This window comes from Perca fluviatilis, chromosome 1 (genome assembly GCF_010015445.1).
Source record: "Perca fluviatilis chromosome 1, GENO_Pfluv_1.0, whole genome shotgun sequence".
Taxonomy (NCBI): domain Eukaryota; kingdom Metazoa; phylum Chordata; class Actinopteri; order Perciformes; family Percidae; genus Perca; species Perca fluviatilis.
In genome coordinates, this window is record NC_053112.1 from 30,752,502 (window position 1) to 30,777,485 (window position 24,984).

General features: G+C 39.2%; 1 protein-coding gene across 7 annotated transcripts in view; it reads left to right on the top strand.

Annotated features, from left to right (window-relative positions):
• The first annotated feature begins 1,903 nt into the window (after positions 1-1,903).
• Positions 1,904-24,984, top strand: part of cntln (centlein, centrosomal protein) — an 89,142-nt gene continuing 66,061 nt past the window's right edge. For 3 of the 7 annotated variants that reach the window (XR_005639184.1, XM_039800032.1, XM_039800040.1), the window contains exons 1-9: positions 1,904-2,243; positions 2,580-2,667; positions 6,246-6,334; positions 8,718-8,802; positions 11,990-12,124; positions 13,221-13,400; positions 17,027-17,160; positions 18,061-18,223; positions 18,787-19,047. Coding sequence is in view for 4 of the 7 variants with exons in the window: in XM_039800032.1 (XP_039655966.1) it covers positions 2,587-2,667; positions 6,246-6,334; positions 8,718-8,802; positions 11,990-12,124; positions 13,221-13,400; positions 17,027-17,160; positions 18,061-18,223; positions 18,787-19,047 (1,128 nt within the window). In the remaining 3 variants the exon portion in view is untranslated. The remainder of the gene's footprint in view (positions 2,244-2,579; positions 2,668-6,245; positions 6,335-8,717; positions 8,803-11,989; positions 12,125-13,220; positions 13,401-17,026; positions 17,161-18,060; positions 18,224-18,786; positions 19,048-24,984) is intronic. The other 4 variants (XR_005639181.1, XR_005639182.1, XM_039800002.1 and 1 more) reach the window with 2 other exon arrangements.

Consider the following 24,984-nt stretch of genomic DNA (forward strand, 5'->3'; position numbering starts at 1 on the left):
TCAATATCATATCTTAATGTTATTTCTCTTTGCTGTCTTTCGTGTGGCTGTTGAATTTGATATAACAGCAGGGATTTACAGCCTTGTTAAACAGCACTTACAGACACAGATCATTCTATGTAGTTTGTGAGGTGTGGTGTGGTGTGTGTGTGTGTGTGTGTGTGTGTGTGTGTGTGTGTGTGTGTGTGTGTGTGTGTGTGTGTGTGTGTGTGTGTGTGTGTGTAATAGCAAAAAAGCTACACAACACCTCACCCGTAACTTTGACACATTGTGATATTTCTCTAACTGAATTTTTTGTGACATTTTATTATTCCACCTTTGATTTTCAATTACACTACTGTTATTTTTAAGGCTCTGTATACAAAATGTTCAATGTATAAAATATGGACATGACATATGTACGTCTTCTTCTTCTTCTTCTTGAAAGTATGTACTCGTCAAAGCCCATAAGACTGCTTTAACATTTTAAAGGCATATATTTCATTTCTGTGATATAAATGTTTTATCAATTGTTTTGACATTGTATTACTCCTAAAGATACAAGTGCATTTTTTAATAAAAATCAGATTTTATGACAAACAATAAATAATAACTTCAAAGTATATTTTAGACGTGTGTACAGAATAATAAAAACTCACATTATTAACAAATTTAATTGATTATTTTGTAACACTGACTTTTTTTTAATGTAGATCCAGTATTTTGAATATGCCCTAATAATTACGTTTGGAGGGGACTTGATATCCAAAGGCTTTTTTTCCCCAGAAAGCATCATGATTTGTCATAGCAGAAAAAGCATCCACAGTATTAGATGATTAAGAATTCTTTCACATATATAGTTTTTATTTATTTATTTTTTTTATAATTTAGAGCTTATCGATTTGACCCATGGTGGTTCGGCCTTGATCTTAATCTTGGTCTTGGTCAGCTAAAATGTGCTTCTGATGAGAGTCCAGTGGGAGGCATGGCTGATTGAAGAAGTCACCACCAGGGCGATTTTATGTCAAGTTCTCTGGAGCCTGTAAAAATCATATCAAATCAAATCATGATTATCTGTCACATTCACAACAACCATACACAGCGCTATGTGCAGTGGAATTTGTTTGTGCCTAACTCCAGAAAGCAACTAACAAACAGTAAAGAAGGGAAGGGAAGAAAATAGAATAAGATACTATAGAATAAAATAACCAAATTAAATAAAATATGTTACAAAAGAAAGAAACAATGAAACAATATATCAGTATGTTTCAGAAAATTAAAATGAAACAGTGAAACAATGAATTGAAAAAATATAATCAGTGCTTATAACATATTATTTATATAGGCCTTTTCTATGCAATGAATAGCAACAGTGGGTGCTGTTCTTCGAATTTAATCACTGGAGTGGTGTTTAATTAGCCTACATCAAACCATGCATGCACACATTTTAGATTATTTGTTTATGCTTTCTGTTGTGATAAAGAAACACACATTATAGCCCAATTATAAGCCAACTGTAGGCTTACCGATTACATATCTAATCAAATATTGTATTAACCTCTATGGTTAGATTTTTGGTCAATGTTTTTTTTTATCTAAAGGGTCCGCATATAAGATTGTATTGTAGGCCTATATTTTAAGTGTGTCCCTATAGTAAAAACCATAGACTACAGTCTATGGTAAAAACTTTGGATTTGTGAAAAGTGTTAAAGTTTGAACTAAAGTGTAACTATTTTCCTTAACAAGCCTATACAAAATTGAATTATGTTGAGGACCACTTAAAACAACCATAATGATTCCTAATGGTACGCGGATTCACCTTTGGAAACCAGTGCATTCGGGTTCGTATCACTCCTGCCGTCCGTCAACTCTAGCCGTCGTAAGATGACGTAATTACGTGACGCGGAGGAACAGCAACGGAAAACAGCGGGCTTGTTTGAAAGCAGGAAAGCGTTTCGGTAGTTATTGACAACGGTGTGATTCACTGAGAAAGTTTGTTTTGGTTTTCTATAAAAGGCTACAAATGGTACGTTTAATTGATAATTAAACTCTGGCGTTAAAGCATGTGGTGACGTTGTTCTGACGTATCTCGGAAGACTGTCAACAGCAGACAAGAAACGGAAAATATGAATGTTTGTTAAGTGGCCAACGTTAGCTAAGATGCTAGCTACAGTAGCACTAACTAGCGTTAGGTTGTATTAGCGACGTGCTAAAGCTTCTGCTACAGTGTTGATATCTGCTTGGTTTGGAAGTTACCGAAACGGGTAAGAGACAAACTGTGTACATTTTTTCTAAAGCGCGTCCTGTGAGCTTGATTGTCTCATCCTGCGAGTCTAAAGACCTTTCTTCTACGGTCTATGCTAAAGACATGTAACGTTAACGTAACTTACTGACTAGCTAGCTAACGTCAGATGAACAGTACAAATCCCCACTCGATATTGTATTCAAAAAGATAAACTCGTTTCCAAATGAACAGTGTCATCGATGATTAAATACAAAGGGCTAATTACATGCTGACAACTGTATAAACTTGTTATCCACTGCTACAGGTTTTTATAGTGTCCAAACTGACCTAAGTTGTTATTTTGTTTCCTTTTCAGTCCAAAAATGTCCTCCAAAGACGACACTCGCGTCCTGGTTTTGGAAGAGCAAGTAAAGAGTTTATCAGATGAGTTAATGCAATGCCAGGTGTGTATGAACTTGTGTTCAAAAGAGATGTGCACACACTGCTGGATTGTGGTATCTGCTATCTAAAGAATGTATTATACTATAGTAAACACACATTTTTAATGCTTCCTAATAGCACGATAACATGAATTTGCTCTCAAATAGTGACATTTATTGAGTGAACTAATGACAGCAAGTTCAATCAGCAAATTTCCAGTCGTGTGTTTGTTTATTGGGCTCTCCATTAGTTGTTGTCATGGGTCCAAAATATTAAAATAAAATACATGCTATAATATTCATTAATGTTTTCACTTACAGTTCATACAGTAAACAGTAAATTAACTACACTACCATTTCACCAACCCCTACATATACATTACAAATATATGGCATCCTGTTCTAGTGAGATATGGCTCTATAAATTACGGTTTTCTTCATAGCAGCGTCTTTGCTTGTGGTAGCGTAATGTGATCCCTCCTCACCTTGTTTGATGACTGAGTTGACAATTGTTCACTCAATTGTGTGAATGCTATTTTCTCATTTGTCTATAATTATTACTTGAACTGTTATTTTCACATATTTGAATTTTCCGTGAGCCTAATGAAGCAATGAGTAAAATGTATTGCTCTTACCAGTGTAACATTTTTGTCTGACTACATGTACATCTTACAGTTGCCATTGCCAGAACCTCTTGTTTCACAGTACCCATTAAATATCACACCATTTCTCAACTTACTTACCAATATATTTATTTTTTGAACAGATAAAATCATAATGTGTCATTGTGTAACATAATTAAAAAGTATTTCTGGGGAGATAAGTTAATAGTCATGTCTGCTGGAAAGTACATTTGTCAGCAATTTCTGTTTCACCTCCATACATTTTAACTCATAAGGCATGAACTAATGGTTATGGTTTTGGAGGTTTAGGACTAGCAGTTTAAATTGAAAAGCATGTCTACTATCAGGGAGTTAATTATTATTTAAAGATTTGTTGATTTTATTAAATTGCATAAGGCATAATTTAATTGTTTAGTTGTCACTACTGATTAGCTGCAAAAGTCTGTAAATGACCTGACCACACTTTCAGCAAAGACAGTAAATAATGTGCAGCAAATATCTGCTTCCAGAGTACCCCCTCCATTTTTCTATTTATTTAAATAAATACAAACACATAGACACAGAAATTGCTCGTGAGCAGATTTGAGAACCTTTCATCTTCACTTTGTAAGTCAGTTATTGAGGGAGGGTGTCCTTGCATACTCACCACCAGGTGGTGCTTAATAACATGAGTAAACTTAACCCAGCATTTGTCACTGTGCATATTCACATTACCTTGCTTTACAGGTAGGTAGACAGCTGTAGGGTTCAGCAGATGATGTGTTACATTTTAGTTTTTATTAGACTATAGATGTCACCTGAAACGTGCCAGGAACATTTGTTGTCTTGCTGTTTGGCTATAACCACATGTGTGCCTGTTGTCTGTGTATAAAGTTGTATAAACCTTTTCGGAGTTTATTCAGAAAAAGAAGTTTGACACATTTAGACACAAGGCATCTTTACAAACTTGTATAGTGAGTGATGCAAAATGCATGCATGCACCTACATCTACGTAATTCAATAAACCAAAAAACGTAATTCATTTGCAATTCACTATACTGAGTATGAATAATTGATAGCTTAAAATGCTCTAGACCCAATAAAACCCCCCACCTATTACAGTCTCATGTACTGTATATTTTGAGCCCTTTTTATTTTATAATTAGAATTTATTCAACAATTTGGTACTAACCATTTATATGATTTTCTTGTTTAAGGTTTTCTAAGGTGTTTCTAGTGTTGGGGAAAGTAAAGGAATTTGTATTATTAGGGGTGTTCGCTCATCTAAAAACCCAGGAAAAAAAGCACAACTAATTGCTGTGCATCACTTATTTAATAATAGCACTGACTAGGCCTTTGTCCTACAAACATTATGACTAACAAATAAGAGCACCTTTACACTGTAAACATGTAACATCCATGTTAAAATGTTTGTTTCAGTTGTAAAGCACTATACTCCTACAAGTTTAGCACTGATACTTTGTTCACTTCAGCCGGTTCCTGCTGCCCTACATTGGACATTGAAGCCATCCTTGGTGGTCTTGTCTAGAGTAGAACATCAGGGATTCTGTCTGAATTCTGTCTGAGGTTCCTATCTAATAGGAACCTTTAGTTGTGCAGTGTACCATTTAAATAGTGGCATTTGAATATGACTGATGTCTTAAGTCTCTGGCAAGATGTACTCCAGGACAGCCATTAACTACAAAGAGTCTCATCTGTCGGCCAGCAAATGTTCCTCCTAGATCATGCTAATTCTATTAATATGTGGCTGAATTCCAGTGGCTTTCTTTGGTATGTTCAGCCCATGGTGTTTTAGTGGCTAGATTCAAAATGAATAATTCAGCCATCATCAAACACACATTCAATGCATCTTTAAGTACACATATGGCAGAGGAGAGATCTTGATGAAAGTCCTGACTGAACACTTGTCTGTGGAACGGCTAATAGCAGCCAAAGGCCAGGCAGAGGGAGACCACCTATTTCAAGTCAACCATGCTCCTTAATTTCATCGTTAGCTGCATTGCAGGGCTGATTTGCTGAGATCTCTATCCTCCTTTCCCCTGCTCCCACTCTGTACACACACACACACACACACACACACACACACACACACACACACACACACACACACACACACACACACACACACACACACACACACACACACAAATAAATACAGAGACATAGACATAGATCTACAGTCCTTCCACTTATGTGTTCAGCTCATGGTCTTATCAAGGTCTGCTTCTGCCATTTTAGTAAATAATTGATTAGACACTATTTAAAAGGGGGTTAAAATTCATGTACTAATTGGAGACCAGTAGATTCCAGTGGGAGGGATGACTTTTATCTTATGATGATGTGAACATAATTTATCAGATAATTTTATATTAAGTCGATTTGGTATAATTCTGTCTTTTAATGTCAGAAAATGTAGTTTTTAGATGTCCCTCATTAAATGTAATGTAGCTTCAAAATGTTAGAAAAACCAGAGAGACAATTTGAATTGGAAATGTGTCAGGGGCTGGCTGGGTTTTTCTACTTGAAGATGACTCTCTCTGTCATCAGTTTTGAGTTTCTTTGGGGCTAGTTACTTTGGAGCTGTAGTGGAAAACATATCTGGAGCGCAATTGATTAATAAAGCAAATGCAAGCTCGACTGCTGTGTTTTGATTTGGATCCCAGCTCTCCCCAGTCATAAATAGTGCATAATGACAAGTGTCAATGCTGGCTCCCCTTAAGTCGAAGGTCACATCTCTGCGATTCCTGTTCAGAGAGGCTCGTGATTAGGGAAGGCAGGCCAGATCAAAAACTATTTTGTACAAGATATTTAAATTATTGATTGACTACCCCTTCTGTCGTATACTAATGTCATTGAGCATCCTATTTATTTTTTTGTTTTTCAGTCCGAAAAGTGCTGTGACTTTACTTGTAGCCTAAAAGCTATTTATCTTAATTAAGAATAACAGCTGTTGACTCGCTAAATCCTTTATTTTCACAGGCAGACAAGGAGTTTGTGTGGTCCCTATGGAAACGCCTGCAAGTGGCAAATCCAGAATTGACCCAAGCTGTCAGTTTGGTGGTTGAGCGGTGAGTAGATTAATCTTTCAAACTGCTACCTGAGAGGCTCAGTAGCTGAAAATTCCTTTATCTCACTAGTGAAGAGAAATGTGTGTGAAAGTCGTTCAAGGGGTGTTTAAGGCACCTTGGCCATTCTTCAGGGGTTACGACGGAATCGGGTGCAGATGCTGATTTAAGCCTTCTTATCCCCGGTCTAGCAGTTCAACCATGGAAACCCTTTTAATGAAAACACTCCTCTGCCGCACCCGTTCTGGACAGTTGAAACACTCCTGCCAAATACTTGTCTTTATCGGATATATTGTAAGATTGAATATGACTTCTTTTGCAGGGTGGCTAAGCTGCACTAAACACAGTGGCATGGGAACTTTCAGAAAAGAACGGCGGCACAGGCCTTTTCACAGTTGATGCACAGTTGGGAAGATTAAATATATTCCTCCTTATTAGGAGTTCCTTTTTTATATTTGACTTTAAATTATCTTTGATGCTGGTATCACTGCAGTTTGAACACTGTTTTTTTTTCCACTTACATATGTTGAATTAAATGAAAAGCTTTATTCAATACTTGGACTAGTTTTTTTAAAGATTTTTTGGTGGGCATTCTTTAGGCCTTTATTTGTATAGGACAGTTTAGACTTGAAAGGGGAGAGAGAAAGGGAAGGACATGCAGCAAAGGGCCGCAGGTCGGAGTCGAACCCACGGCCTCTGCGTCGAGGAGTAAACCTCTATATATATATATATATATATATATATGTATGTATGTATGTATGTATGTATGTTTGTATGTATATATATATATATGTGGCCGCCTGCTCTACCAGGTGCGCTAACTAGGCACCCCTTGGACTAGTTTTTACTGATTTTTTTCCTTTTGAGGATACCATAGAATGATATTTTCTGTATCATGGGTGCATATCACGTACATTTTGAGGCCTTTCAGTTGTTCGTAGACCCTTAATAGGGGTAAAACACAGTGCAGTAGCGTGCAGACACAGAGTTCCTCTGTACCTGTGCCTCTCATTCCTTCTCCACACCCTCTTCAGTTCCTTTATAGCCCCATAGTAAACCCATCAAAGTATGTTGGTCCGCTGAGACTCGTGGGGAAACATGCACCCAGAGAGTGTATGTGTATTGTATCACCTGATGCGCAGGAGGATATTGACATGGTAATTGTGTCGACTCCAGTCAAGCGCTGGTGCCTACTGGGAACCGCCATTCACCCTCCCCTCCCCTCCCTGTGTGGATCTTGTAGAGTGATTGGTTGGTTGCTCAGGACATGGTGAACATAGCCCAATATACAAGGAGATGTAGCTAAGCCAGCCTGCGTTCCAGCTCCTCCAGAGACACCAGATACTTATTTCAGTGCCTACCAGGGGAGAGGGCTGATCAGAAGAGGCAAAGAGACGAGAGAAAAGGCCTCACAGATGGGAGGTGTAGAAGGAGCAAGTGGTGAGTGGAGGGAATGGGTGGCCCCTGGTGGCCTAAAGCAGTTGAAACAAACAGGTCCCCTATTGATGCCTTGTTTTTGCCTCCCTAAAAGTTCATTATGATAAAAGAGGTGCTAGTGGGCTATAGAGAAACATTCAGAGTTTGGTGCAGCAGTAGGATAGTACAGTAGCTCACATTTTATAACTGATTTTCCCATTTTCTTCTCATCGATAATACTTCTCTTAAAGAGTAGTTTGCATAAACATATACAAAGAAAGAGAACACTAGAAGAAGGGAACACTAATTGCTGATATATAAAGATGTCTTCTCTATTTACCAAGTACAGCAGGTGCACAAAGAATTAGGAATTGATAGTAGGTAATTGATATTTTTGCAAGACTTACAAAGTGCAGGATTTAAAATTAAAGTGGGAAAGTATTATGGAACCCATGTTGAATAGTACTATCAAGGGGCGCCTGGGTAGCTCACCTGGTTGAGCATGCACCCCATGTACAGAAGTTCAGTCCTTGCCGCACCGGCTGCAGGTTCAATTCCGCCCTGCAGCCCTTTGCTGCATGTCATTCCCCCTCTCTCCCCTTTCATGTTTTCAGCTGTCCTATCACATAAAGGCCTAAAATTCCCAATAAATAATCTCTGGAAAAAAAAAACACAAAAAAAAAAAATCGTACTATCAGGGCATACTGTATGACATCCGACCAATCAAACTAACTAAAACCCTGTTTATATAGACTTCTGCAAAGTCTGCTTGTCTTTGTATCTCTAACTACTGTACATCCTCTGTGATTCAAAGTTATAAAACAATTAGAGTATTGGGGATAGGGGGATGTGTTTGTAGGCATGATGTACTTTGCATTGTCCAGTTGTTGTAACCCTTCTGCCTCAAGTCACTCAATTGTAGATGATTATGGACACACACCTATCTGTTTTTCTTCTCTCTTTCTTCTAGTGAGAAGCACAAAGCTGAGAACAAGGACAGGAAAGTGTTGGAGATCCTTCAGTCCAAAGACTACAAGATACAGGAGCTGGAACAGGTCGAGTACAGTTTGGTCTAATCTATCTTTCTCTGTTTAGCAAATGTCTGTTAGATCTCCGACACATTAATGGAGGTGGGTAATTCAACCAGGTCTGAAATATTTACTTGTCAAAGGCTACTAGTTGTATGCACTGGGATGTTTCAAAAAATCAAGTAGAAATTGCTAATCAGATTATATTCATAACCTAAATTATTATAAAAAAAATGTTTTTTAGTTTATTATAAAAAATTGTGTTGTGTGTATTTGTAAATGAACACCTTAAACTCGCTCTCTCTCTTTCTTTTGCACCACCTCTGTATAATATTTCTTGATGGTATGATGGCTGATGATGATGACATCACTAATGTAATTTACTCCAAATCATCATCCCTTCACTGAAGCATCTGTCAGTCTCCTTCATTAGTGTCCCTCATCCAGAATCGTGTTCATTACTAATGAGACTGTCTGTAATGGAATCATCAGCTTGCTTTTCTTATAACATAACTCTCCTCAGCCATTTTATCCAGTCAATACAGTAGCTATAGTACTAACTCATAGGAGCACAATAAATGTGATTACATCAAACTTTATTTCAGTGTATTATTTGGGCCTTTTAGTTTGAGGGCAATGCAATCAGCCAACATAGTGCACCGTTTTCTCACGTTTCACACAAATGCAAAAAAAAAAAAACCCAAGTACTATAGCAAAGTCCTCTTGATGTGGACTAGATAAATATTTAGTCAGTGTTTAAGTTTAAGGTTCAAGGATAGGACAGCATCAACAATGCTACAATAAACAGGCTTCTATATCGTATGAGAGAACAAACCCATTGTAGAACAATTATTTATAAGATAAGAACTTAAGATCAAGTGTTATGCTACGTTTACACGTGGCCGGCTATTTTCCTAAACGGACATTTCAACCTCTCCGTTTTCAGAAAAGTGTTCGTTTATATGTACCCGTGTATATATGCCGTCAATGCAGTCAAGAGCACGCCAAACCTGTAGGTGGCAGTGTAATGAGAAGCTCAAGCCCACGTTAGCCAATCAGAATCCCGACAATAGCAACAACAGCAACCAATCACGTCCTCTTTCTCTCTCTCAGCTGCCTAAACCTCCGTTTGTCTCAGTTTACATGCAAACGTGCAAACGAAGATTTCCAAAATCTCCACTCTGGCCGGAGTTTTTAGAACGACTCGGTTTCAGAGGAGAATTCTCCGTTTGCGTGTAAACGAAGGGCCCAAACGAAGGGAAATGTCTCCGTTTGTAAAAATAACCATGTACGTGTAAACAGGGTCTTAGGCATTCAGTAATGAATATGTTAGATATTTCTATTTTATTGCAATATTTGTACTGTAACTACTGTGTTGTAGTTGCTGTCTCTATAAGAAAGGCCTGCTGTTGCATATTATGCACAAGAAAATTTATTTTGTTGTTCTGTGAATGCCACTTTAGAAATGAAATACTTTCTTTTTGAAAATGTTATTGATCTGCAATACTGTAACTGTTATTAGTAGCTTAATGGCTGGCAGGCAATAGCCACACATTCTTAATCTTTTTTCTCACACTATACCATTTCCTCTAGTGTGTCACATTTGCGAACCAACCTTCTGCACTTATTATTATAATTGAGTTATTCATTCATTCATTACTTTTGCATGGTTCTGTTTTCTATGTGTTTGGAAAGTGTCTGTTTCTCCTCTGTAAACTGTTGGTAATGGAACTTGCGGGCTAGTTGAGAATCTCGTTAAAAGCGCTGAGCTCTGTGCTGTGTCATTTGGCCCTCTGTCATCATCTCATCCACAGTCTTGAGCCATACACACCCAAATAGTGATGAATTGGTTTCTCCTCTTTTTTATTTTTTGGAGATGTGATGGTCCACTGAGTCAACACAGGATCTTACACTGCTCTTAGTATCTCCACTCTCCAACTTTGATGATGTTTTTTCTTCTTCTCTAGTCTTGTTTTTTTTCTATCTACCTCTTTGTCTATATACTTTCCCTTGCTACTCCTTTCCATTTTTGGAACATAATTAGCTTTCATTTTTGAACTGCAATGGGAATTTTCAAATGCTAATCTTTCTGTCCTAGACCTCTTAACTTGGTGGAACCCCCCTTTTTTTCTCCTCTATCAATTGAGCACTGTTGGGGTTCAAATTGTTCTTGCCTAGCTCATTATCAACGTTTGAATTTATTTTCTGCTCTCCAGTATAAATCTCTATTAAAGCCCCTCTGTTCTTTGCACGGCGAGCTAGGAGTAGCGGGGAACGCTAAATCCACTATCTGGCTATATTTGAGCAATTTCCCTCAACATGGCAATTAATTGCATCCCAGAGCACAGTGTTATTTGAGAGGAGGCTGTACCCACAGAAGGCTGTGGATTACCAGCCAATGCCAAACCCCAGCTGATGCGGCGTTAAGACGCCAGCCTCCTCCCACTAACGCCACAAAGGCTGCCAAAAAACATATGTGAACATGTTCCAGCATCAAAAGTGGGTGGTCATTAAAATCAGTGAACAATTACTGCTGGCCTCTGGTTTGATGGACCTTGCGAATCATTAAATTGATCATCGTGGCACTTTTGCGACTCACGATAGATTTAAAAAGAGCATCAGTTCGATCTTAATAGTCGAGTGTGTGTGGTAGCTTTCTGTTTAACAAATATGGCAATTGACACAAAATTAATTGGCAACTGTATTGATAATGGATTGATCGTTTTAGGTAATTTTTCAAACAAAAATGCCCAAATATTTGGTGGTTCCTGCCTGGTAAACTGAATATCTTTGGATCTGGAATTGTTTTTAGACTTACTGTCGTCACCTTGGGCCCTTGGAAATTGCAATGGGCATTTTTTGATTGTTTTCTGATGCTTAACAGATCTAACGAATAATCAAGAAAATAATTGTTAGAATAATCTAGTGTGAAAAGTATCTTGTGAAAGTAATTATAAAATGCATCCCAATTTCTGTTGAGACAACCCTACGGGTAAAAAAAAATAATCGCAGATTTTTTTATATTTAACACTTTTTCTACCTAATATTTACATATATAGTTTGGAGTAACCAGGTTTAATGCTTGGTACTGTACATTTAAACTTGTAAACCATCCAGATCCTGTTTTTGATAATTGTTTTCTAAGACATAAATCCATAATATAACATGGGGCTCTCTTTTTCTGTCTTTTTCTCTGTCCCGCTGTCTACAACAGAAAGTGACAGGGCAGCAACAGGAGATTAACAACTTGGTACAGAGGAGGACGACAGTGGACGAGGAGAGTGCCTTAATGAAGAAGGAGCTGACAGCTCTGCGTGAGCAACTGGTCAATAACAGTCAGGAACTTAAGGTTGGTGGAACAAATTTCTGTGGCAGTCTGGCCCTCGGAGTAAAAAAAAATCTCTTTTCTGTGTGGCACTGAACACGACAAGCCCCTTGTGGCTGTAGCCACAGGCATTTGAATCATTTAGAAGAGTAAGATGGATTTCTCAGCCTTCCTGAACACAATCTCTATGTCTTTGTGTCGTCTCTCGCTTTGTACCTTCGCTCTATCTCACCATTTCTTGCTTTTAGCTTTCTTCCCTGCTACTGACAACAGAGAATACGTAACAGCTGGAAAGTGTGTGTGTGTGTGTGTGTGTGTGTGTGTGTGTGTGTGTGTGTGTGTGTGTGTGTGTGTGTGTGTGTGTGTGTGTGTGTGTGTGTGTGTGTGTGTGTGTGTGTGTGTGTGTGTGTGTGTGTGTGTGTGTGTGTGTGTGTGTGTGTGTGTGCGCGCGTGCGAGAGAAAGAGAGCGAGAGAAAGGAAAGCAGGTTGTTAACTTGCAGATAAATACTTAATGACATGCTTCAGCGGGGGAAAGTGAAAAGTGTGCATGTGATAGTGTGGCTTCTCCCTAATTATGCTTAGTTGGGACCTGGCTATGATTTATTGATAAAGGAATGGTCCTTACACAGTCTTGGTGAGGTCTCATGGCGAGAAATTGTGGGGGACAGCATCAAAGGAGACCTAGGTTGAGTCTAATGGGTCTTGCAGCAAGCACCATTCTCATTAGGAGCCTGCCATTAAAGCTGACACACTGGCCCCTGTACCTGCATGAGTCCAGCTCTTGCGGCACGGCTCGGCCCACACCAGCCAACATCTGGCCGCGTGGGCCCAGTCATACAGCACAGGTGACCTTGGCCAATCAGCGGCCCATGCAGGGGGCTCCCGCAGCAAAACCGGTCCACTGTTTACATATTCATTTCAGCCTCAACCCCATGGGTTGCTTCTCTTTTTGTTCTTCTCCATCTTTCTTTTTACTTTCATTTTTTCTCAGTTTGAATTGCTCCTTTTTAAAAATGTTCTCCTCCGTCGCCGTTGTTTATTTGGCCCTCATGACCCCCTACTCTCCTCCTTACACACACACACACACACACACACACACACACACACCTCTCTTATCCAGGAAATGAAGACGGAGTGTAGGAGGAAAGAGGAGGAGAAGCGGCAGGTGGTGCAGGCTCTAGAGGAGGAGAAAGAGGGATTAACCTCCCGCTGGGCTGCCCTGCGAGCTGACCTGGAGGAGAAAGAGAGGCAGGCCAACAGCCAACGAGACCAGGGGGATGCTGCCCAGAACAGAGTCAAGGTATGAACACGGGGACAAGTCCATTCAGACACACACAAAGTTGTACAGGAAGAGCCCCGTCCTCCAGCTTTCCCTTTCTTCTGCACACCTTGAACTCCCTGATCCCTCATACCCTTTCCTTCTCACAATGTGAATATAAAAAGATCTCTGTTGAAAAACACAAAATTTAAATATGCAGGGACTATATTCACAGGAAGGAAAAATTATGATTCAACATGAGGTAGATAGATCTTTGTTGGGGTGAAAAAATAAATGAAGCTTACCACAACGGATCTTCGTGAAGTCAATTGCTTGTGTGGATGCAAGAGTATGTAATTGTTGTGAGGTCATTTATTTTTCCCAAATACAAGCAGGTAGTTTTCAGAATCTGTCTATTGCTCCGGTCATTGGTATCAATCAATACTTCCCATCTCTGTGGGCATTTAAAATACAGTGATTAGATAGTGACAGCAGTGTTGCTTTTTAGACATTTACCAATCAAATCCCAGTCACCGTCCTGGGGAGCTTTCATTTCAACCTGCCACCTTTTGCCATCCACTTACAGAAATCAGCTGCCTGCCAACAATGCTAGAGTCTCAGGACATAGGAGCAGCAGAAGAACCTCACATTACATTCATGTTATGAAACATATTCCTACGCTAGTCAAATGGAGTCCGACAGAAAGGCTTAAATAAGTCAGAGCTGCATAGTAATTACACTTGGACAGGATAGAGCCAAGTAACTAGTCTATGCACATCTATCACAGCCTAAGACATTCCACCTGTTCCTCATTTTTTGTATCATACATTGATTTAAGAGATGGAGATAGAGAACATGGGGTGTGCGTTGGATACATCATGCCAATTTGTTTTACATAGCAAAGATTTGTCCATGAATTTATAATTTAATCCAGTGCATGCATAGATAAGGTATACCTACAGACTGGGGGAACAGAATAAAAAAACACAATGTGGTAGCCCTAAAGCTAACACAAATTTAGCGATCCTCCATATTACCGTATGTTCACTTATTTAAACACGTAAGTACCTTATTGACAGGGATGTTCAATTCAACCTCATATTTTAACCACAAGGCTGCTAGAACAGTTTGATCTGAGCAATAACCTGGTAGGCTGGATCCTCAACTTTTTAACAAACAGGATGCAAAGAGTGAGAGTGAATGGCAATCTTTCTGAAAAAGTCTGTTCATCAACAGGCTCCCCACAAGGATGCGTACTCTCACCTCTACTTTTCATCCTGTACACAAATATGTGCCAGAGCAGGTGGGAAAACAGGACTATAATTAAATACGCAGATGACTCAGTAATTGTCAGCCTGCTCCAAGACAGTGAAATAGGTCACGGTCCAGTCGTCAGTGACTTTGTTGAATGGTGTGAGGCGTCTCACCTTCAACTAAATGTAGTTAAAACAAATGACATGCTCATTGATTTTAGGAAAACAAAATCCAAACACAAAAAATTACATCAATCAATGGTCAAACTGTTGAATGTGTCGATTCGTATAAATACCTGGGGATGATAATAGACTCCAAACTCACATTTGGAACTAACTGTGAAGTGGTATGTAAAAAAGGGCATCAGCGCCTGTTTTGTTTGAGGAAGCTGAGTAAATTCCATGTTGATTCAATTCAATTCAGTTTTATTTATAGTATCAAATCATAACACGAGTTATCTCGAGACACTTTACAGATAGAGTAGGTCTAGACCACACTCTATAATTTACAAAGCCCCAACAATTCCAACAATTACAGTAATTCCCTCAAGAGCAAGCAGTGCGACAGTGGCGAGGAAATATGGATAAATCCATCATGACCCTTGTTTATCACGCTTTTATTGAATCAGTTTTATCATTTGCGCTAGCAGCCTGGTTTGGGAACCTCACTTTGAAAAATAAAAACTCACTCAACCAAATAGTAAAGTGGTCTAGCAGCCTAACGTGGAGACCCTGTACACAAAACAGGTACAGCGCATAACTAGTTCAATTTGAAACGACAATTCTCATTCACTGCACACAGAGTTCCAGCTTCTACCCTCTGGGTGTAGGTTTATGATCCCCAGGTGTAAAACAAAAAGACACAAAAACAGTTTTGTTCCTGCAGCCATTACATTGAGGAATAAGTTATAGCTATATTTTGCAAGTGTTTACTCTTGTTTTTTTTTTATGTATGTACTCTTTTACTCCTTTGCTTTTATATGTGTGTATGAGGAGTCTACTGCAAACAAAATCTTTTACTGTTTTAAATCTTTTTACTCGTATCTTACATACGATCTTTATGTAGGCCTATGTATTATCTTATTGTGGACCAATAAGAACTTTTTTGATGATGTGTGATAATGTGATGATGTGTGACTCTACTGCAAACAAAATTTACCTTCGGGTATAAATAAAGTAACTTGAACTTGAACTTGATGGGCATCGTTTGGATTTTAACGATTCTGATACCAATTCCGATTCTTCCTTTCGATTCCGGTTCTTATCGATTCTTGATTCCGATTCTTTGAGGGGTGGAGTTGAAACGGGTCACATGCTTATTTGACAAATAAGAGGAAAGTTTTATTTTGATTCAATGGTGGTTTGCAGTTTTCCAGGGCTTTTTCAATGTAAAATAAAGCCACGTTAGAGCACCGCTTACTGTGCTCCATGGCTGCAACACAACAAGTGCCTGGCCGCTTCGGAAACCAAAACTTGCGCATGTTAAATTTGGAACCCATGATCAGATTTGAAACTAAATCCGACAAAAGATTCCAAACGATTCCAATAAAGAAACGATTCCAATGGAATCGTAATTTTTGAAACGATTCCAAGTAAGAATCGGTTCTCGATGCCCAACCCTACTTATTGACAGTACACATTTTGTTTAAAATAAAAGACATACAATTTTTATCAAAAACTAAGCATTTTGTTTTTGTGCAGGGTAATCATTTCGTCCTCCCATGTATAGACACCAAACCAACATGATTGCTGTTGATATACTTTACGCGGCATCCTTTCATGTCCTTTCTTGTAATTCCCCAAGTCTAATTAATTTTGCATATGGTTAATACTGGCTCAGTGAAACACTGTTTAATTACATATAATCTGTCAAGGTTTGGGGACCTTTGTGTGTTTGATGCCGTGCAACCTGCCCTGCTCTAATGGTTTCTTCTTATTAAGAAAAAGCTATCACTAACACCTTGTCTACACCTGCTGCACAGCGAAAGCAGCAAAGTAGCAGCAGCTGCAGTCCTACACCTCCACTGGACCTGTTCAGCCACAGTGCTGCTGTGCAGTGCTTACAGCCCAATGCACAGTCAATGTAGTTGCATGTGTAAATTGGAAGTGAATATATTTGGAGCCTAAAACAATGCTTTAGGTTGCTGTTTCAAGCTTAAAGTGTGACAGAAATATGAGCTGTTACTTGGCCAGTGTAGACAGGTTTGTGTATTAAAACAGAATTAATTAAACAACCAGTATAAGATAGGGTAGAACATTTAAACTTTGTTTAAACTGTGAAATGAAACCAGTGATCTGATTCCAGTGCAACCTCACTAGTCTCTGCTGCATTTACATGGACTAGTACTCAATCCACTGCACACACATAGTGCTCTATGTTCCTGAAATAGAACTATTGTTACTCTTCTACACCAGGAGTTGGAGGAGGAGCTACACAATGCTTGGCAGGAGTTGTCCAGCTTGCAGAGCCACAGTAGCAGTCTAACAGCTCAGCTTTCTTCCAAAGAGAGGGAGGTGGCAGCAAAAGAGGGGCAACTCAATCAACTTCGGTGAGCCCTTCCAGCTTAAGCATCGTCCAATACACTTCGGTGTCTGTTTTCTTGTGACAACCACACCTGAATTGGTTATATTTATGGGTAATGTAATTAGTTAAAGGAAGCATGCTTCTGTCCTGTGTAGACATATATACATTACTTCACATGTTACTTTGTGGAGCGGTTAGTATATTGCTCTTTATGCTGTGAGGCTTGGGGGTGACAGATTTCTTCCACTCTAGCTCACCTAAAGCCACTTGATAAGCCCTGCATAGTGGATGTGCTTTAAAAGAAGGAGAAAAGGGAAACAGGGAAGGCTTTGACTAAGCTTTAGTCGATATGATAAAAACTGTGAGAACCGTAGGAGCCTTAGTGGTAATCTCAACCTTTTTTAACTACTTTTCTGTTTTAATGCCAGAGGCACTCTGACATGTCAGTCACCCTAGGACTTAGATACCATTCTTTAGGTTTTAGCTAGGTGAATAAATATATCCTTTTAAGTTAATTGAGCATTTTCTCGTCATTCCATGCGACACAAAATGAAGTTCAGAAATAGACTTTGATGCGGACATTGCTATGTTCAGTGTAATTTAGGCATGGTTGACTAAAGAAAGATCTGATAAAATTATCATTATCCTTGGTTCATCATAATATTGCAATTTATTTTTCAGTGTTGTGATTATTTGTGTAAGTGAATTACACCTTTTACTTTGTTTACATTGAATTACATTTTACTTTAACAGTCGCAGTGCATGTACAGGTATGTATGAATTTGTATAATGTGTGTGTGTGTGTGTGTGTGTGTGTGTGTGTGTGTGTGTGTGTGTGTGTGTGTGTGTGTGTGTGTGTGTTTTTGTGTGTGTGTGTGTGTGTGTGTGTGTGTGTGTGTGTGTGTGTGTGTGTGTGTGTGTGTAGTTGTGAGTTTGCAGAGGTGCAGACCCTGTACAGACAGAGTACAGGGCATGCAGCAGAGCAGAGCCTTCTCATCAAGCAACTGGAAGGCCTCAACCTAGACACTCAGAAAGTCCTGAGGAACCAAGAAGAGGCACATACTGCTGACACCACCTCCTATCAGAGGGTACACACATGCACCCACACATGCCAAACCAACTCAAGCTCATCATTATTATAACCACTCAGGCCTCACTCAGGCTGGTGATTTATTTCCAAGCTAGCTGTAACCTACAATTATTTGACTAGTGCCAGAAAAGAAGGACTTTTCTCACCGTATCCTGTTACTGTAAATGTGTTCTCAACCTACCACCCCTCTGCCTGATGACTGTACCACTGTACCATACACATCACTATACAGGGAGACATTAAGTGTGAGTCATAAAACATGAAGTTTAAGGAATATGTTTGGTCTCACTTCATATTATTTTATTCTTTTTGTTGTCTTTTTATCCTTTCATTTTCCTTTTTGTCCTTACTTAAATGATCTTATGTATTTCCCATTACTATAGAAATAAGATAACATTCCCATATGAACATATGTCAATCTTCATGTCACCCAATCTCATGAGTGATTTTCTTATCTTTCTCCATTTTCTCATCTCTGGTTGACATGACCCATTCCCTCTTCAGCTCCCCTCCTGCCCTGCATTTTTCAACCTTTTGTGTCTTATATGTGTTTGTTGACAGCTGTACAAGGAGTTGAGTCAGTGCTACCAGGTCCTCGTGTCTAGTGAGGCCAACCTCCGTCAGAGTCACCAGAAGCTCAGCAGCTTGCTGGCTCAAAAAGACGAACACATCCTGCAGCTCCAGGCCCAGCTACAACAGCAGCAGCAGGAACAGAAACAACTGCAGCAGCAGCAGCAGCAGCAGCAGCAGCAACAACAACAGCAACAACAGGCTCAGCACACACCCCTTTACCCCTCACCAAACAGACAAACCAACTTTAAGGTAAAGACCCTGCTTATTCTTCACCATCTCCTGACAGAGCCCTCTCTTTTTAGAGTTTATATCAAGTGCATCAGCACTCCAGGCTAAAAATGGTTTTCTATGATGCCTTCTCTGTTGCAGAAGTTGTTGAACTTATATGTACATTTATGTGTGGGAATGGACAATAAAATATGTAGGCTTATGATTCCTTGCATAATGCATCTATGCGTTTTCTTACCTAAGAAACATATTATATTATTATACTTCTTTCAATCACCTGTCTGGAGCTAGTGTCTAATTGTCCTAACATACAGAGACAGCAATGTGTAGGTGGATTAGTTGGCACAGTTATGACTGACAAGCCCAAGCATGGCCTGTGGTGGTGGTCTTTAACTGAGAATCACTCTCTTAATATCGCTCTAGTTCACCCTTGATCTATCCATCTCTCTTAGCACTAGCATCTTTCATGTCAGCTATCTGATCTTCTCCAACTCTGTCCTAGGTACACATGCACTCTCTGACTTACTTACTTTATCTATCTTATTTCTATCCTTCCACCCAAGTACCTGGAAGTCCTTTTAACGCACTCCTCTCAGATAGATAAGAGGTGGAGAGATGTGATTTTAATTGGGGCCCAGTTATGTTCTTGAAGATGATGTTAGAGTTACAGTTCTACATCTGTCAGTCAGCAGGGGTTTGGCTTTAACTCACTACCTTTGAACTGTCACCCTAAGGCAATAGAGGCCCTAGTATAAAGTCAATGCTGCAGCCATGTTTTAAGGGGGCTTAAACAACTCCTAATGCTATGGTGGTGTTTCTGGGACCACACAGTGTCAAACACTAGAATAGTAACAGGTACTGACTGTAGCTATATATTGTACTCTTCAGCCACACAACCTCATTCCATCAACATTGTAGGGCAATGCACTTGTTATAATGAGTTTCTCAGTCTGTTCCGCGGTATGACTTTCACTTCAGTTTAAAAGTCTTATTGCAGATCAAATCACGCTGGAGCTGATAATATTTTTGCAGCAGTAATTTCTGTGCCTCCACAGACTGTAATTGTTTAATTTGATTGGTTGATATTTTCTGACAGTGCTGCCCCCAGACTGGAAGTTAAAAGATATCAGCTCAAATGTTAAGTGAGTTAGAATCGCCCTGTCTCACTTAACCCTGTTAATTTAACCAGCGGTGAAATGTAAATGGATCATTTAGTCAGTAATTAAATACTAGTACCTGCCATATTACCAATAAAAAAAAAAATAAAAAAAAGGGTGTGTGGGTTTTTTTTTTTTTTTTTTTTTTTTTTTTTTTTTTTTTTTTTGTGTTTTTTTGTGTTTTTTTTTTTTTTTGTTTTTTTTTTTTTTTTTTTGTTTTTGTTTGTTTGTGTGTGTGTGTGTGGGGGGGGGGGGGGGGGGGGGGGGGGGTTGCATGTGTGCATACATGCATGTATGATCACTATGTATGTAAGTGTGCATATACATAATATGTGTGTTTATTTTATCACACTAAACATTAACTCAACCTCGTGTCTCTTCCTCACCCAGGTCAGAATGAAAAAACTCATCACAGATTTCCAGGGCTGCGATTTAATTATAAAAATACCACGGCTATAACCAATGCTAAGAATGAATATGAACTTTTGTTTACTGAACATATGTAGCTGCTGTCTGGCTGATTTGTTTTTTTAACTTTCTTACCCACTGACATCAAAGTGAACAGATCAGGTATCCCAAGGTATAGCACTCAGTCAGGAGGGCTTTCTGTTTCCCACTCTGTAATTTCACTGACAGGTTGTGCGTATGTGTGTTCGCGTGTGTCTGCGTAGGGGTGTGTTTGACTAAAGGTGTGTGTATCCGAGCACATAATCGCAAATTCTGTAACAACTTCCTCTCGAACACCTGTTAAATTCTAATGCTCTGGTTGTTAAGGCAGATTTGATTTTAATTTTAAATGTTTCAGTGGAAGTTACCATTGGAGCTGATCAAAGTGCTGATCGCAACGGGAGCACAGGGGGGAGATGCAGCGCTCATTTGAATATGGACCAGTGCGACGGCTTTGAACACCCCTCCCGCAGTGGTTTTGGGGGGGGGAGAAGAAATAAAGGAGGAGGGTGGGTGAGAGTAATAACACCCATTGTGTGTTATACTTCCATGCTGTGCACCAAGATTGACTGTCTGTTCTCGTCTGTCTTATGTCAAGTTAACTATTTGCAGGAAGCTTAAAGTGATGGTTCGGAGTAATTCACCCTAGGGTCCTTTGCACCATGACCTCGAGCCAAACACCCCCCCCAGGAAGCTTTTTTCACCTGGGTCTTACATTGGAAGAGTTAGCTAGAGTAGCGTTATCAGCTGAATAGCTTAGCCGACTGGACTCACGCTTGTATTTGAATTACCCCATATTGACGAGAATGATAAACAAACGTCTACAAGTAGTACATATAGGTTATGCTCTCATAAAGGATGGATTGGAAAGTTTGTAAGTACACCAGAAGTTTATATAAAAATAACTTGCTCGCCCGCTGGCTTCTGCTTTCTGCTGTTGTTGTTGTTGCTGCAAGACGAAGGCTTAGGTCGCTCTACAAATTACAACAACCAAAAGAGATGCAACAAAAATATTTATTAATTTAACTTTTTTTTTAAGTAAGTGCTGTAGTATAACTAGCAGGAGACAAGTAATAATTGAGGTAAGTTTGGAGACATTACCTTATTTAATCATTGAATTAATAAGTATTTTTGTTGTATCTCTTTCGGTGTAGTAATTTGTAGACGGCCCTAAGCACTCGTCTAACGGTAGCAGCAGCAGCAACAGAGAGCTGAAGACAGCGCGCCGTTCGTAAACTTTGGTGTACTTACAAACTTTCCAATCCATCGTTTTATGAGAGCATAACCTATTTGTACTACTTCGTTGACGCTATTCGGTATCATTTCGGCATATGGGGGGGTAACTTACAAGATACAAACGTGGGTCCGTTAGCCCCTGCGCTAAGCTATTCAGCTGATAACGCTACTCTAACTAACTCTCCCAATGTTCGACCCAGGTGAAAAAAGCTTCCGGGGGGATTGTATTAAGGCTTAAACATAAACAATGTCTAGAGTAACCAAGCAGTTCTGCCTTGCTGGCAGTTAATATGGGTCATGCTATGTTTTTGGATACTGTTACGTCCTATATCAATTAACCTGCAAGGTCAGCACCAGGTTAGAAAATTTTCTTTTCTTTTTTTTTTTACTACTGTTTCAGCTCCACATACAACACAGCATTCTTGTACATTGGTCTTAACTAACGATCATTTTAATTGTCAATTAATCTGTTGATTGTTTTTACGATTTATCATTTAGTTTAAAAAAGGCCAGAAAAATATATTGGAAAAATGCCCATTTTCCAGAGCAAAAAATAGTTTGAAGTAATTTAAAATAAAGAAAAGCCGAAAATCTTCTCACAGGAAAAGCTGGAACCAGAGAGTGTTTTGGTTTTTTTGCTTCATAAATAACTTAATTTATCCATCATCAAAATGGTTGTTGGTTAGACAACAAATCGACTAATTGTTTCAGCACCACTTGCCCTGTAGTTTCAGAAGTGTTCTGTATTGTGTATGGTGTACTGAAAACAGTGCGATATCTCGATCATGTCAGACTGGAAATGGCCTCATGCCCTGATCTTCTAGCTGGAGGGCCTGGACGATCTTCAGGCACCTGGGTGACCCCCACGCACAATGAGATGCAGTCTGAACAAACTGCCAGGTTGCGAAGGTTTGAGATGCCAGGTTGGGTGGTCACCATCACAATCTAGAGACGAGGAAGAGAGTCCTCATTAGTGAAGAAAAAAATAGCTAGAGCAAACATTTAATCATTTGCAACTCCCTATCCCTATCTCCCTCCCTTTATCTCCCTAACTGCATCATTGTATTTATAGTAGTCTATTGTTTGGCTATTGTCAGAGCTGTGCGGTGATTAAAGACCAACATTAAAATCCATAGCAGACCTCAGGCTTTCTGGAACCTTCACCACAGTAAATGAGTGGTAAGTTGCTAATTGTGTGGGCAGTCATTCAAAGCACTGGTTATTCTCTCATCAGCACTGAAAAGGGAAAATTAGGAATGGTTATTCACTCCAGAAAAGTTTTATATGAATATAAGAGAAAGAAAGATAGGTAAAATAGGCCTTTTTCACAGAAACCTGTTGACATGTGTTAGAAAAGCACAAGTGTAAATAATAAAAATGGATTATGGCTGAATTCCATTTAGCAGCTTCAGTTTCAGGGTCCTGGTACTGTGCATACTAGTTAACTATCACACTGGGACCCTTTAATAGAACAGAGCCACTATTAATGGTATTAGTAACACCTGTGCTATTCCTACTATGATAAGCCAAAATCTCTTCTGTGAAAAAGGCCTGTTTTCACACTAATAAAAACTCTAATTCTCATAGATATGACCTCTCATTATGACCAAGCCACCCCACTGACTACAACTTAAAGAAGTTATCGTGCACCTGCACCTACATTCATATTTCTCTCATATTTTGTTTTAGCATGCTATACATAAAATGTTAACACGCTAGTCACAAGTTTTATAGACTGAACCTTAAGCATGGAAGCAATATTTCCCAAGGTGACCAGTCTTTTTTTATATATATATATAAATTAAAAGAAGCCCACATGGTGCATCTCCCATGTTTTTTTTAACATCTGCTTCTGGCTTGTTATTTATGTTAGCCAATCTAAGCACTTTAAGATGTATAATTAAAGTGCTAGTTACACACACACATGCACATAAATACACCCACCATTTTGCGGGGTCACATTTGGCTTAGGTGATGCGTTTCTTTTGATCATCATCATCATTAATAGCAACCATCGAGTGAAAACGATGAAACCATAATGCTGTATAGAAACATGGACATTTATTTTTCAACCAAGAGCTTGGCAAACAGAATGGAGTCAGTCAGAGGGTTCTTTTGTGTATTTTTATGTACACAGTAATGTACAGAAAGAATAAGGATGGGGGTACTTTTTGTCCTCTCTGCTGCTGTTCAGTAAAATGTGATGGAAAGTCGTATAGGTTTGAATTGTCGTTCACGTGGGTCTTGTTTTGACTCTGGCTGCTCTTCAGTTTTGCACTCCTTTAGCTTAACTGGCAGGACCTCCCTAGGAGTATGTTAAAATTGTAGTGCAACCTGCTGCTTTTATACATTTACATATTCCTTTTCTCTTTCTCTGGACACATGAGTAATCCTTTCCATATGAAAACATTGTGTAAAGTTTATAAATTCAAATAATTAAGAATAATTAAAGTCTGATAAGCGTTTGACTTATTATGACTTATAAAGCTATTTTTGCCACTCATCTTGTGTATGCTCAGTGTGTTATCAGTATTATCGGTGTTGTCAACATGAGTTTGGAGCTGGGCCATGTCCAGGGCCAGAGACATACTAATGACAATGGACTCCAGTGGTGTGTTTTACCAGCTCAAATGCTCTCATTAGATGAGAACCTCTGTGTAGCACAGCTCGCCTCATTAATGAAGCACAGCCATGTGCCGCTGCAGATACATGCACTCACTCGTTCAAGCACATACACTCAGGTCAAACAGACTGTGTGGGAGGACTCATGGCTGTGTACATACACACAAAAACATACACGCACCCTACATCCTACTCACTGTGTGCTGTCCTTCTACAAAGTCCCTCTTCATTACCAGTTAACTCACACGCTCATATATATATATATATATATATATATATATACACACACATATACACACACACACACACACACATTCTTTGAAGAATCACCATCTTGAATGCAAATTGCACCTGGCCTGGTGGGGGGGCACGCACCTTCTAGTTCTCACTTCTGAAGCCTATCCAATCACTTTCACAAATGCTGTTGCTCCACAGATGTGTGAGTATGTATTTGTGTATGCATGTAGTCATGAGTGTGTGCGCGTGTCTCTGTGTG